The following is a 14,437-nucleotide window of genomic DNA, read 5'->3' as shown; positions in this document are numbered from 1 at the left end:
CAAACCAAGTACTTATTGGCTTGACAACAAAAAAACACTCATTGGAAATATATATGTTTAGCAATTAGCATAGACTCGCTGAACAGGAATGGAGAAATATGACATAATTAGATTTTTCCTTTCACAAAGAATGTAGAAGAAACTAAAGACCTTCTCTTTTAGGGGTACAAATAATTTGAAATATAAGTAGAAATTGGCCTTCTGGGCAGAGAAGATGCTAATGAGGATGACAATTTGATAACACTAGTGCATTGACTAGAACTTGCTTTAGACATGGTCATGCAAATTTCATCATGCTTATGTGTGTTACATTACATGTATTACAGGTGTATGCATGTGAAAACAGAAGAGAATGTCCATGACCTTGAATGGAGCAAAGAGATACAAAAGCAGAAAAATTGCATAAAACTGGATGATGTTGGGCTTTCACATAATAGAGGAAGAGAGAATATATATATGTGTGTGAGTGTGTGTCAATCTCCTGCAGAAGCAGAAGGAACAAAAAGAAGTGGAAACCAAGCAATTCCAAAGTGATGATGCACAGAGAAGAGAGGAAAATTTGAGTGACCCAAGAAGAGATGTTTTTCTTTCTTTAAACTGACCAGAGGAATATTTTTATTTTTTATGTTTAATTTTTTGCTTTTTTCTCTTGCAGAGGGAACAAAACAGCTATAAAGGAGCCTAAAGAGTGTGTGAGAGAGGAGTTATGGGGTCTATATATATGAAGATGGCAAGGCAAGTGTTGAAAAAATTGGGTCGGAAGAATAAAAAACTCGCAGTGAAAACTTTTTTTTTAAGAAAATGTTTCATAAATACTCCATATATTATCCTACACTTAGAGAGAAAATAAAAAAGAAATAAAAAATATAAATATAATAAAATTTATAATGTGATAGCAAAAAAATATTGATGATGTATTTAAAATGAAAAATGATTCACCTACAATTATTTTTAATCATAAAAAAATGTATGATTATTTTTTTAATTACATTACGTAAGAAAAAAAGGGTGGAATTTGGGGTGTCAAAATCTGAGTGCATGACACAGATAAGAGTTGTTAAAATACATAAGAAATCAGTTCTGGACTTATCAAGGGATGTGTGAAACCAGTTCCTGTTAAAGAAAAATGTACATGTATTTATATTGTTCACATTAAATTTTCAAGTAGTATTATATTATTTGAAAATTTGATATTTGTTTCAATAAAAGAAGCTAACTGCCTCACATCGCTAACCTTTCGCAACGGGAGAAGGTGGAGTCAAAGCTGTCTACCCTACGTTGTTAGGAATGTGGTTTCTAGATAATCAGCAAAAAGAAACTTACTAAGATTCGCCATATTTTTTTTAGTTAAATAGTTATTATTAAGGGTGAAACTATTTTTTATTCTATAACATGTATGTTTAACTTTTAACTGCAAATCATTTGCTGAATCAATGCTGAAAATAATATTTACTTTCAGTGATCTGGTTAGAGCACAAATAACCAAGGAAATTTTTATTTAAAAAAATAGCTTCAGGGGTTCTTCACTTCTTGACTTACCAATACACTTTGAGGCTTGAGCTACTATTTCAAAATAAACAAATAATTGGCAAAGTTAGTTGTATATGTGTTTTCTAGAGTCAGCATCAGTAGTTATTACAAACTATATAATAACATTTTTTTTTCTTTAATTCCATATGTATATATTGTTCGTTATCAATTCGGCCTAACAAATCTTACTATCGAGATTTCGTGGATGTTTCAAATTAAATGATATAACTAATCTTGTACATTTCTTTCAACAATACTTTCTACTTTTGAATGTTAGGAAGAAAAAATTAATTTGATGGGGGAAAAAAACAAAGTGATAATATATATGTATCTTTTAAAAGGATCTTAGTTCTACTATCACAAATATTCTTGGTATGAAAAAAAAAAAGGGAAATGATAGTGGAAATGATGGGGGAGGGTGGAGTAAATGAATAAAAATGCAGTTTTTTATAGGTTGAATTTGTTCTTTGCTTCTAATTAATGAGAAGATAAATATGCAACCTTACGCAGCACATCGAAAAAATAAGAAAGTAAAACCCTTGCAGAGGAAAATTTTCATTTGGCAAACATAATCCATGAGAAGGAAAGATAGAAAAAAAATCCAGTTCTCATAATTAATGTCGAACTCACCTATATACCCATCGGGTCAAGTGGCATAAATAGATGTAAAAGGATGTGTTGTATTGTCGAGCCTTTGTCATGTCTCAATAATGTTCGTTATAAAGGTGAAGGGTCTAAGGTGTTAGGGAAGCGGAGAAAAAGGAGACAAACTTTTTGCCAAGAACATAAAGAAAAAGGAGGGAAGTGAGGTGTGTGAATGCGTGGGTCAGAGATGAGGCAGATATGCTGTGGTCATTTCATAGCACTTGTATGCAGACACAATAACGTGGGTGGGTATTTGGCTTGGGCCTCTCTCTAGGAGCATGTGGAGTCTGTCAGAGAGTGAGGGAAAAACTAACAAAAAAGAAAGGAAGAGATATAGTATATTTTGGTGTGCTTGATACTTCAAAGAACTTCTATTCATTTTAGAGGTTTATTTACAGACATTTTTATCAATCAAGTGTATGGAGTAACTAATAGTCTTAAAATTCAAGTATTAAGTATATGGAAGTGGGTTAAATACTTTAAGCAAGAATTTTTCCACTTATAATATATGTATTCAATTTGACTTAATCACTACTAAAAGAGAAGGTCTTTAGTTTCTTCTACATTTCAAATTATTTGTACCCCTAATGGAGAAATATGAAATAATTAGATTTTTCCTTTCACAAAGAATGGAGAAATAGGGAACCAAAGCAAGATTTTAGAAAGACTTCATTGTGATGCACAGGAGTTGAGAAACCTCCAAATCACCATACAAGATTTGATGAAGAAAGTAGACATAAATGAGAAGAGCACAAAAGGAAAAAGTGTTGAGTTTGGTGAGGTGAAAGGGCATCAATCAAAATTGACATGGGTGCATTTAATACCAACTTACTGTATTGCCAGTAAGAATGCTGAATCAACCCCATGGTAACCATTCAGTCTACATCTTACTGTATTGGCAGTAAGATTGCTGAATCACTTGGCAAAGCATCAATCAAAATTGACACGCATGCATTTAATACCAACTTACCAATCAACAAAAAAAACTAAGATACACAAAGTTACCAACCAATAACAACCCATAAGAAAATTTTATATTTTTAATCATTTCTAAATGCACAAAGTATATTTAATAAACAAAAAGTACCTTGTGGTTGTGGCAGCAATAGATTCAAAAGCTGGTTCAGTCCTTATGCTTGTGGCAGCAATACGTTCAAAAACTTCTTGAGTAACTCTTCCAATTGATATAACTTCCTCTGAAAAAATGTAACGAAATTAATTCAAACCCACAATAAGAAGCTTTGTTCACTACAGTTTCAAATTTCTGCTTTATTAGTCTTCTTTTTTTTTATCAGCAAAGATAAAGTATATATATATATAACCTGGAAGTACCAGAGGTACTGATTACAGAGTTAGTCACCATAAAAATGGTTCCTCAGTCAGACATCATAAGTCTGATTGGGAACCAAAATATGGGAAGCAAAGTATACATATATTGATCCCTACTCCCTAATGAAACCCCTACTACAAAAGAAAGGACACAATAGTTACTAGACCATTGACTAAATGTTATTCCTTCTACTATCACACACTATCATTTTGCAGAGACACATCATAGGACAAAAAAAGGGTAGACTAAGAGGCACCAAGAGAAGAGACTAATAGACTAATTCAGAGAATACAAAGTATTGAATTTCTTAAGACTAATGTATGTTTTATGAGCCAAGAGTTTCTTTTATTATTAATATCTTGATCTGAGTTACATTGGTGTTGATTTTTAAAGTTTTGGTTTTCTGTGTTGTTTCCTTTTTTTCTTGTTCCTGCTTGATACATGTTTGCTAAAATGGCTGAACCACTAAAATGCTATATCTTTCGGTTATTTTGGTTATGGAATGTTTATCTGGAGTATAGTCTCATGTATACCTCTCAATCTGTGGATTAAGATTGGTTTTTAAACAAATGTTACTGATATACTTAGTAACACTCACTCTGTTGCTAGGCTTGCAAGTAAGAAACACCAAACTTTTTTCACTGTTTTGTTTCTTAATATATATGATTGGATTTTCACATTTATAAGTGACAATATAGCAAAAAAACAACTGAAATTGTTTTCAACTTCTACTGTTCATAGTGGCTACATTCATGTTCACCGGAAGCTCTTCATTTTGAAAATTATACTATTGTCTGGTAGAAATTATGATATGATCTATGTATCTATAGTTTTAGTCAATCTCTACGTGATACGTAGTTGAGTTTTTCAATTCACAATAAAGACTAGATAAAACTCAATATGTATCATGGCTGAAACCATTAATCTGAGACTATATATATCAAGACTAGATAATCCTTTTGGCATATTCAACGATGACATTGTTAGGGCAACTCAACACATTAATAATCACATTTTAAAAGTCTTACTTAAGTAAACCCCTAATACTATAACACATATATATCAGCAAACAAGAACTCTGAGTACTTCGACATCCTTACCTTGACAGTAGCAAGGTCGCGACACCACTCCAAAGAGCACGACTTCGGCTATGGCGGTGGTGGGAACAACAGGTAGCTAGGGTGGGCACGACGGAGGTCAGGGAACGGCGATGTGAGGGTGGGCACAAAAGAGATCGAGTGGGATGAGTAGAATGTGCGCTAGGTTTTAGGTTTTCGTCATAGAGTTTTCGAAGACAGGAGATGAAGTGTTGAATCAATGGAAACGCGAGTATATATAGTACAAAATTTAAGACGGTGTATAAGCAACACCGTCTTTGTATCCTTTTATTTCTACGACGGTGTCTTCAAAAGCACCGTCTTCGATAAGTTGAACCAAACGTACAAAGTCGGGGTTATATTCAAACGTCGTCGTTTACAAAATGTACCGTTTAAAAATCGTATATAATTACGTAAATGCCACCGCGTTGACTACTACGTCGGCTACTGAATGACCGACGTAGAATGTGCGTCGTAAAATAGGATATTTTTAGTAGTGTTAGTTTTTTTATAAGTGTAAAACAATATAGAATGCACTAATTAATTATACATAAAAATTACTTCGGTTGCTTTTTAATTGCTGAATATTTGAATTTATTTATTTATTTTTTGTTTTCAAAATTCAAGATAATATTTGTGTTTTCAATTATACTCTCAATTATTTTTTTCATGTCAAAATAAGTGTTGCATTTGAAAAAATTATATTTCAAAATAACCATTATGTTAGTTTTTCAATATAATAGTATTAATTATTTTTTCCACTAATACCTATAATAAGTACCTCTCTAGTTTTTCAATACCTGAATGTTCATATTTATAAGACTCAAGTTAAAAATGATGTTTATTCCTTTTAATATAATCAAATCCATAATATTCATTACATTGATTATTTTTCACTAGAAATAATCATAATTTAAAGAAGAGAAATAATGTATTGATAAACAATTTAAAGATAGAGGAGTATTAATTATAAGGATAGTTTTGAAAAGAATTATAAATTTAAGACAAATTTATTCCTATAAAATATAAGTTAAATATTATCTTTTAGAGATGATTTTAAATATTTAATGAAATTATCTAAATGTTAAATAGTTTAAATTAATTATATTTTATAATATTACAATATGATTTCTACTTTGTTAATAATATTGTATTATTTTTTATGGCTTGTAAAACTTTTTTTTGTTATTAAATAAAAAAAGAAAATTTATCTATATTTTTTTTAAAAGCAATTGCAAGAAACATTAAACATTCTTACAGAAGAGAAAATTTGTATTAAAATATACAAAGGAAAAATCTATAAACTTTTTATCAAATTTAGAAAATTAACCACATTTTTTTCAAAATTATTACAAAATGTGCATGTATCTCACTGCATCTTATCATATACTAATCATATAAAAATTATATTTAATCATATCTTATTAAAATTATATCTTATCTCTATAATTTATAAAAATATCTTATCCGTATATTTCTTATCATATACTATTCATATAAAAATTATATTTGATCGTATCTTATTCAAATTATATCTTATCTCTATAATTGATTGGTCTCAGGAATCACTACTAAGATATCCTCTACCACAAAGACTGCATCTACTTATACGCCGTCATTAAGGTTAGACAATAAATAATGAAAAGCGGCTCATTACTCGAAAACCCTCTCTATCTTCTTCTTCAGCTGCCCCACAAAGGAACACTAGGTGCACCACCGTGACCTCCACAGAGGAACCCTAGTGCACCACCGTGACCTACGTTGGCAAACAAACCCTAGGTTGTCGCACCACCTGAGCTCTGCGTCGCGTGTGCCTGAGTTTCTCACCACTGTGACCTTGGACTGGTGACCTTTAGTTGTCGTGCCCTGCAAGTATTTGCCAAGGAAAGCTTTCATTCCCTTAAGAGATGTTTGATTTAGAAAAGATAAATTTTTGAATTAAAATAAAATATAAGAGATGTGAATCTCACCAAATAAAATAATTTTTTTAATTTAATTTTTTTTAGTATATTATTTTTCTCTTTCTTATCAAACATAACCATGTGCTATCCTTTTTTACCCCCACATTACCTGTGAGAAAGAAAGATCTCACCTGAAGCATACATTGACTGATTAGTCTCACGTTTTCACTTTTCATTCTATTCATACATTACATGCGCCGGCTAACAGGGTCAAATATACTAATTTGCATATGGTGGAGAAATTTTTAATAACCGTTAGATATAACAATATAATATTGAATGACTAAATTGTTTCTGTTGAACCTTCTCTATTTGTTTATTGTTTTTAATAGTTGTTTTTTTGACATGTTTGCCCCTTTCGTTATATTTAAATATAAATCATTTAAGTTATTGTGTTTGACACATTTTGCCTTTGAGTAGGATTAGTTAAAATTAATATAAATGATTATTGATATGTTTAGTACGTGCTAGGTTGGAATGTAATTGGCGGTGGCAGTGGAGTTTTAGGTGGGAATGTTGTTTGGGAGAGTAGTTGTTTTGACGAAACTGAGGTTGAGAAGAAATGGTAGGGCATGTGGAGAAATTGAGTGTGGTGATGCTAATAAGTAACCGAGGTTGATTTGTTGAATCGATATGCGTAAGTTGTATTTATGTGATTCGTTGAATCGATATCATATTTTTGTTGTTTGAATGTTCTGTGTCATTTTTTTTATGCGTTGTACTCGACTCTAGTGCGGTGGTTATTGTTTGAGTTCGAGTTCCAACATAATCGGTGTAAGGTGGAAGTTGAACAGTACGAGGCCGAACCAATTCTGCTTATGGTCCCCTGAATGGTTTGGTTATGTTTTTGTGTGCAAGGCCCATTATATGACTTTTGAAGTGTTATGGAAAATGGATATGTGGCCCAAACTAACTAATTTGAAGTTAAGGCTTATGTGTAGAAAGGGTGCATGCCTAATGAGTTCAAATTCTGGCCTGAGGGTGAAAGCCAACTAAATTATGAATTCTTTGGTGATGTCATTAGTTTTGATGCCACATATCAGAAGAATAAGTACTCGTGTTCAAGATGCATAGCAAAGCGAAAAGAAAGCGGTTTAAGTCTTTAATTATTTAGGTAATCTATCATCCCTTTCTTTTTGTTATCTTTTGAATCAATCTTAAATCCAATCCGTGCACGTAATTTATTCATTCCACAGTGTTTAAAGGTTTTTTCCTTTGTCAAGGCAGGGTTGGCCACTTAATGGAAAAAAGGGGCATATTGATTAATTTTAGTTTTAGAAACTCCAATGTTAAACACGAGTAGTACTTCTACTATAAAAATTGGATTTTAAGTCAGCTCTTATGCCCATGTCACGACGGTTTTCAACCGTCGTTAATGCCAACGTCGTAAAATGTATAAGCTATTTTACGACGATTATAGAAACCGTCGTTGTAAGTTTTGAATACTATGACAATCAGCAATAACCGTCTTAGTATGTGCAAAATATTACAACGTTTCTTCTATAACCGTCTTAAAGTCTACAGATAATTTTGGGATACGAAGACGGTTACGATGACCGTCTTAGTAGGTGCGCATCGTCTACGACGGTTTTTATGACCGTCTTTGTATGTTATGCCAATTTACGACGGTTTTTATGACTGTCTTAGATGACATGTCAAGACTGCATACTAAGACATTTTATGGGAAATGTCTTTGTATGTTATGCCAATTTACGACGGTTATGGGAACCGTCTTTGTAGGTCTACATTATGTTGTCATTTTACGACGTTTTCGGGAACCGTCTTTGTATGTCTATTTTTTTTATTTTCTTCGTTTTATTGATGCATTTTTTTTACATTGATCTCTGGTACCTATAAATTAAATCAGACCATGCAAATTAAATAATAGCATCAAATGAAATCTGAACAATAGCATCAAATGACATGCATCCTACATATATAAGTCCATGCAAATTGAATACCCTTTTTTCAATTAATGATTCTCTAATGTATCCAACATACAAAGTTGTAGCCATAATTGTTCTAATTCTTTGATGAAACCATGGGAAAAATGTACTAGTACATAATACAAATCAAATTTAGCAACTGCTTTTCCTAAAAGATAAAAAGTAAGTTGCCCATTTCTGTCGAACTGTTGTGATGGCCTCCACGTCTAACGATGAGCCATCAGAAAACCACTACAAAATTAACATTAGATAAAATTATTAGTAACTTAACAAATATTAACCAAAGTTACAATTGTAACTCCATGCATTATGTTTGCCTTGTGCCAGTCATCCTTCAAACCAGCAGTCACGATGCACCACATCCAGTGCATGACATAATATCCGCACTCAAACCCTCCACTTTGCACATTAGTCTACATATAACATTTTTAATGGTTACTTAACATTCAACACTTAAAGATGTACAAACGGTTCATTACAAACAAGTACTGATTACCTTGGGTTCAACCCACCGAGGTGCACCTTGATTAGACATGCCTTCAAAAGAACTGGTTATTGTCTTCATTGCACTAGTTAAAAAAAATAGCATATATATGACAACAATTTTTGCTGTATATGTAACAACAATTACCAACTAAAGGGTGCCATGATTTGTATATTTGAATAGAACCTGTTAATTGCACCTTTGATGTTAATATCAGGCTTCTTCCTCAGAGAACAAAACCAAACGACCGTGTTTTCCCTTGGGTGGAGAACAAATAGTTGCCAATGTGCCCTGAATTGGACAATTATAATAACAGAATTGTACAACAACAAAAAAAAACTTAAATTCGAAGAACAATTGAACTTACTGATGCAAGTAAGCTCCTAAATACAACTGCCTTTGTGATTCCTTGTCCCATATTTCAATGTATTGTTGGCATTGTTGACGTCTTTCCTTAGCATTTTGTATAGATTGAGGCTCCAGCAAACCATATAGTGACTGATCAGCTTTGCTTCTACTGCACTCATTCATAAATCTATTTGGAAGACAAGTCATGATTATTTTTAAATGTTTTAGATTTAAAAATAATGGTTATCAGGTAATCAAACATAAAGGTTGCAGGAAAATGACTTACATGCTCCACAATTGTAGTATCGCTATGTTTAAACACTTGTCACCTGATATTATTTCCGCTAGATCTGCATGTGTGATGTAAAATTTTGCCCCAATCTCAGGAAGTCCAAATTGGTTCGCCTCCCACTGGATTCTGGTACACATAAAACAATATCTTCATCAACTCTCCCAATGGATCAGATTCACCTGCAAGCTTTGCATCACTACTATGTTCAACTGGCTTCCGCACATTAAGGTCAGAATCCTAAGTGGTACAAGAAAATAAGTATTAAATTTAATCAACAACTTAACAAATATTACAAGTATGTATTCAAATGACAATTTGGCAGGGGGATTATTATATTACTTACATAAGATACAGGTTTCACTAGATGTCTGGGCCATCCAATGAATGAGTTCACGACGTCCCTGAAATACTGAATCTCTGAAGTGGGTAACGGGACAATGACTTCACCATCGTATACAGTGTCAACACACACCCTTACTACATCATCTCCATAAGCAACAGTGTGTATCGTGCCACCTACTCCAAAGACCTTTCCCCCTGCCACCAGCTGTGTACTGTCACCACAAACAATGTAGAAACCCATACTACATGTATCAAATGTAGACCGCTCGTTACCAACAACATTATTAGCAGCTTCAGCACAACTCTCTTTCATGCTAACACGTGCAACAAATACGTCAGGGTTAGACGGTCTTGGGGGAGCTGACTGTTGCGTATGAATTTGGGATAATTCACTCTTGATCGCATCCAACTCCATTTTCATCTTGTCCATACGGTCTTTGTTCTCGTCTTCTACCTCTTTCTTCACCTCTTGCTTTATAGTTTGTATGATTTCAACCAATCTTTCAGCGGTGATCGCAGGCGAAGAACTATGGGACCCACAGGAAGCATGTCCAAAGTAGTTGGTTATGGTCACACCATGTCCACCGACACAAACACGTCCAGGATGCTCTGGACGACCAATGGCAGTGTTTAGGATGTCTTGACGACCATGTGGGACAAAAGCTCCCTGTTTAGCTTGTTCTTGTAATTCATCCTATGACATTGACAACAAATTAACTCGTTGTTATGGTTACAAATTACAATTTATAATTGTGGCATATATTCAACTTACAATTTTGTCTGCGATTTCTTGAGCTGCTGCAGATGTCATTTGTCCAAATTTGTTTGTCCTAGCCTTTTTCCACTTCTCATGTCTCGCAATAGGGGATGGAGGGTCGACGACCATATCTGCATTTTGACTATTGTCACCTTCATTCAGTCTTGACTTTGTTTTCTCGGCCATTAATTTTTTTTCAAGCACATCGTAGCCTCCACGAGAGAGTACGTGGGGAGATTCATTGAATTTTTGAATTTCCTGTGCTTTTTTGCGTATTCCCTGTCAGCATTTTCAAATACAACTCAAACATGTTTGACATTAACAACTAAATTACGTAACTAAAATGTTCTGTAAAAAGATTGAAATTTAAACCTTCCAAGTAGGGGTCTGTTGAGTCTTTGCAAATTCTTCCCATGTATTTCGATCAATACCATACTTAGCAGATGGATCCTTGTTTTGTTCATCGTCATTCTCAGCATATACATATCTGGTTGTCAGGGAGGACTTAAATTGCCTCCATCTGGTCCCAACGGTGGACATAACCTTCTTCTTCACAGTTAAACCTTCAGGTATGTCAAATTTGGCCTAAAATAATAAATAGACAAAGTTAAATTTGTTATTGCATAGACCACATTTCCACCGCAATTAAATAATATATATACCAGTCACTAGAAGGTTGCAAGCTGCTTATAAAAAGTTGACAAAACAGTCTGGTGTACCTTACTGCTGTACATTACTAAAAACTACATATATGGAAGCATTTTTCCCTAATACATTGCACAGTCATAGTATGAGATGGCCTTAATACAATACACAATCATATGCGAGATTAAGATATTTTTTCTTTTAAAATTTGAGAACCAGAATTGGATTCACCCTAAATTTTAAAGACTATAAACATAATTAAGCCTTTCAATAAAATAATAATCACATGCATTTTGTTTTGGATATATAGAAAGTAAGTAATAACTTAAGTGAGGATTGCAAGTGATGCTTTTGGAAAAACTAACTATTAATTCATGTCCCTGTTCTAAAATAATCACATGCATTTTGTTTTGAATGAATGATTAGTATGGAACCCCTTCATTTTCGTACTAATTTATATGCTACTTTATATGCTACTTTGATGAAAGCAACAACCAAATAAACATCCCATATTTGCAACAGCATGTGTATATTAGGTGGTACACGGAAGCAAGACTAGAGGGTTTGGGTTGAGCAACGAAAGTCTCCTATTTTCTTACTTTATAGCAGCAGCTAGCCAACATATTTGAGCCTAACAAGTCTCTAGAGCGATTTACATGGGCTAAAACTGCTGCATTGCTTCAAACACTCAAGTCCCACATAAAGTAATGGTCCATTGTCAGTCTCAAGCTTTAGCCAATTGAGTACTCCATTGAACATGGGTTTTGAAAGGTAATAATGACCTGCTCTGCTTGAAACATTTTCTCTATTTTCAGTTGCTTGGGTTTGGAAAATGACTTAAGGAAAATCCAAAAAATTTAACCAATAGAGTTCTGTGAGCTCTAGTGGAGTATGGTTTGTACCCTATAATGTATTGATGAGGCCTGAATGCCTGATAGTTTGTGCATTGCATTTGACCTCTACTAACACCCCTTTTTCTAGAACTCCTATCTACTGTTTGTTTTTGTTTAGGATTGTGGTGTAATTGTCAAGAGAATAGAGAAAAACAAAAGAGCTTTTATTATTGCCATTTAAGATTACAGTTTTGTAGATGCTAATACAGACTAGTTGGATATCAGTTTTAAGTGTTGTAGAATGATCTGGGTCTTGAGAATTTGGTGTCTAAAAACATTCCTATAGTGGCCTAATGGTTACATTGGTGGTATCCCTTGGAGCCCTGTTTCCTTTGGAATTTGGTGATTAGAAGTATGGTGCGTTCTAGAATGGATAAGATGCAGGTCTGCAATCATTGCTTCCTACGCTATGATTGTCCTTCATGTTGTACTTTCCTTGTCTATACTATGCTAATAAATTATTTTTTATGCCTGCTTTTGGTCTAATCTGTTTGGAACTTTCTTGTTAGGCCATCTGCACCACTAACAAACACTCCGACGAAGCCTGGTTTCTTTGGAAGTGGAGGTATATATTTGGTGTAATTTGGGTAGCATTATGACTATTTATCTTCTATTTTTCTTGCTTATATATGCCTGACTGTCAATGTTGTAATAAATCACTCACATATAGGACATGCGTGGTGGCCTTTGACGCTATATCCACTCAAATTCCCATATGCCAGAAAGTCGTTAATGGTGCAAAAAATCATTACACGCAACCTGAATGTCTCCTGAGCATTCCTGTCATACACATCAACCCCTTCTACCCACAATTTCCTGAGGTCTTCAATCAACGGAGCAAGATACACATCAATGTCATTTCCTGGCTGTCTGGGACCGGCTATCATCATGCACATCATTATGTACTTTCGTTTGATGCACAACCAAGGAGGAAGGTTGTAAATCATCAACAAAACAGGCCAGGAACTGTGGTTGCAGCTCAAGTTCCCAAAAGGATTCATTCCATCGGAGGCGAGACCAACCCTTAGGTTTTTGGGATCTTGTCCAAATTCCGGATACAACTCATCAATTGACTTCCATTGAGGAGAATCAGTAGGATGACTGAGCAATCCATCTTTAATCCTCCCATCAGCATGCCATGTTAGGTTTTTTGCATCTTGTGCATTAGCAAAAAATCGCTTAAACCTTGGTATTACTGGAAGATACCAACACACTTTTGATGGACAATCTTTGTATGTGCTTCCATTAACACTGCTTTCATCATACTTCACTTTGTAACGTGACGCTCCACGTGTAGGGCAGCTACGCATTTCAGCAAATTGATGTCTATACAAAATACAATCATTAGGGCAAGCATGTATTTTGTGGTATTCCATACCCACAGGGCATAATATCTTCTTTGCCTCGTAATGGTTCTTAGGTAATGTGTTATCTACAGAAAGCATATTCTTCAATAACAAAAGTAATTCATTGAAACTTTTGTCACTCCACCCAAATCTTGCTTTCAAATTCACCAAACCTAAGACCGCTGATAACCGTGTGTACTTTGTGCATCCCATATACAATGGAGTCGTAGAATCAATATCTAAGCTTTCATAGTAAGGTGAATGTGCTTGCCTAAAACCCTCTTGTCCAAGATCACGTAGCATGTCTTCTATACGATCACCAACTTCTTGGTCAACTGCAGCAGTCGGAGGGCTTGATGACATTTGTGGTAATTCACCATGCCAAATCCATTTCGTATATTTTGGACTGATACCATCACATATAAGATGTGTTCTAATGTCATCCAAAGATTGTCGTCGTCCATTCAAACAATTAACACATGGACATAAGTATAGTCCACCAATGGGTGCTGCTTTATGTTTGGCAAATTGCAAGAAATCTTCAACTCCATTGTCATACTCGTCACTTATGCGTGGTCTTGTCATCCAACTTCGATCCATTCTGGTGTTCTGCCATAGCCCGCACATTAACTGATATGCATGTCAACCTCTCTTTTTCATAAAAAGGTATGACCCTACCCCATTCAGAAAGACAATTTTTTACTTCATTCAAACAAACAAGTTAAGACGGTTATGTTAATTTTGACAAAATTTTGGCAGCATTTCGCTTTGGTCTCCAAGTACACAACATGAAAGCGGTGACATCAATTCACGCCTATCAT

General features: G+C 34.2%; 1 protein-coding gene across 1 annotated transcript; it reads right to left on the bottom strand.

Annotated features, from left to right (window-relative positions):
• Nucleotides 1-12,926: 12,926 nt before the first annotated feature.
• LOC112997637 (uncharacterized) lies at nucleotides 12,927-14,216 on the bottom strand. The gene has a single exon (XM_026124308.1). It carries the CDS (start codon nucleotides 14,214-14,216, stop codon nucleotides 12,927-12,929), a length of 1,290 nt encoding a protein of 429 aa, XP_025980093.1.
• Nucleotides 14,217-14,437: the final 221 nt, after the last annotated feature.

The sequence above is a fragment of the Glycine max genome, chromosome 11 (assembly GCF_000004515.6).
Source record: "Glycine max cultivar Williams 82 chromosome 11, Glycine_max_v4.0, whole genome shotgun sequence".
Lineage (NCBI taxonomy): Eukaryota > Viridiplantae > Streptophyta > Magnoliopsida > Fabales > Fabaceae > Glycine > Glycine max.
Note: the sequence above shows the minus strand (reverse complement) of the source record. Positions and strands in the feature narration are given on the sequence as shown.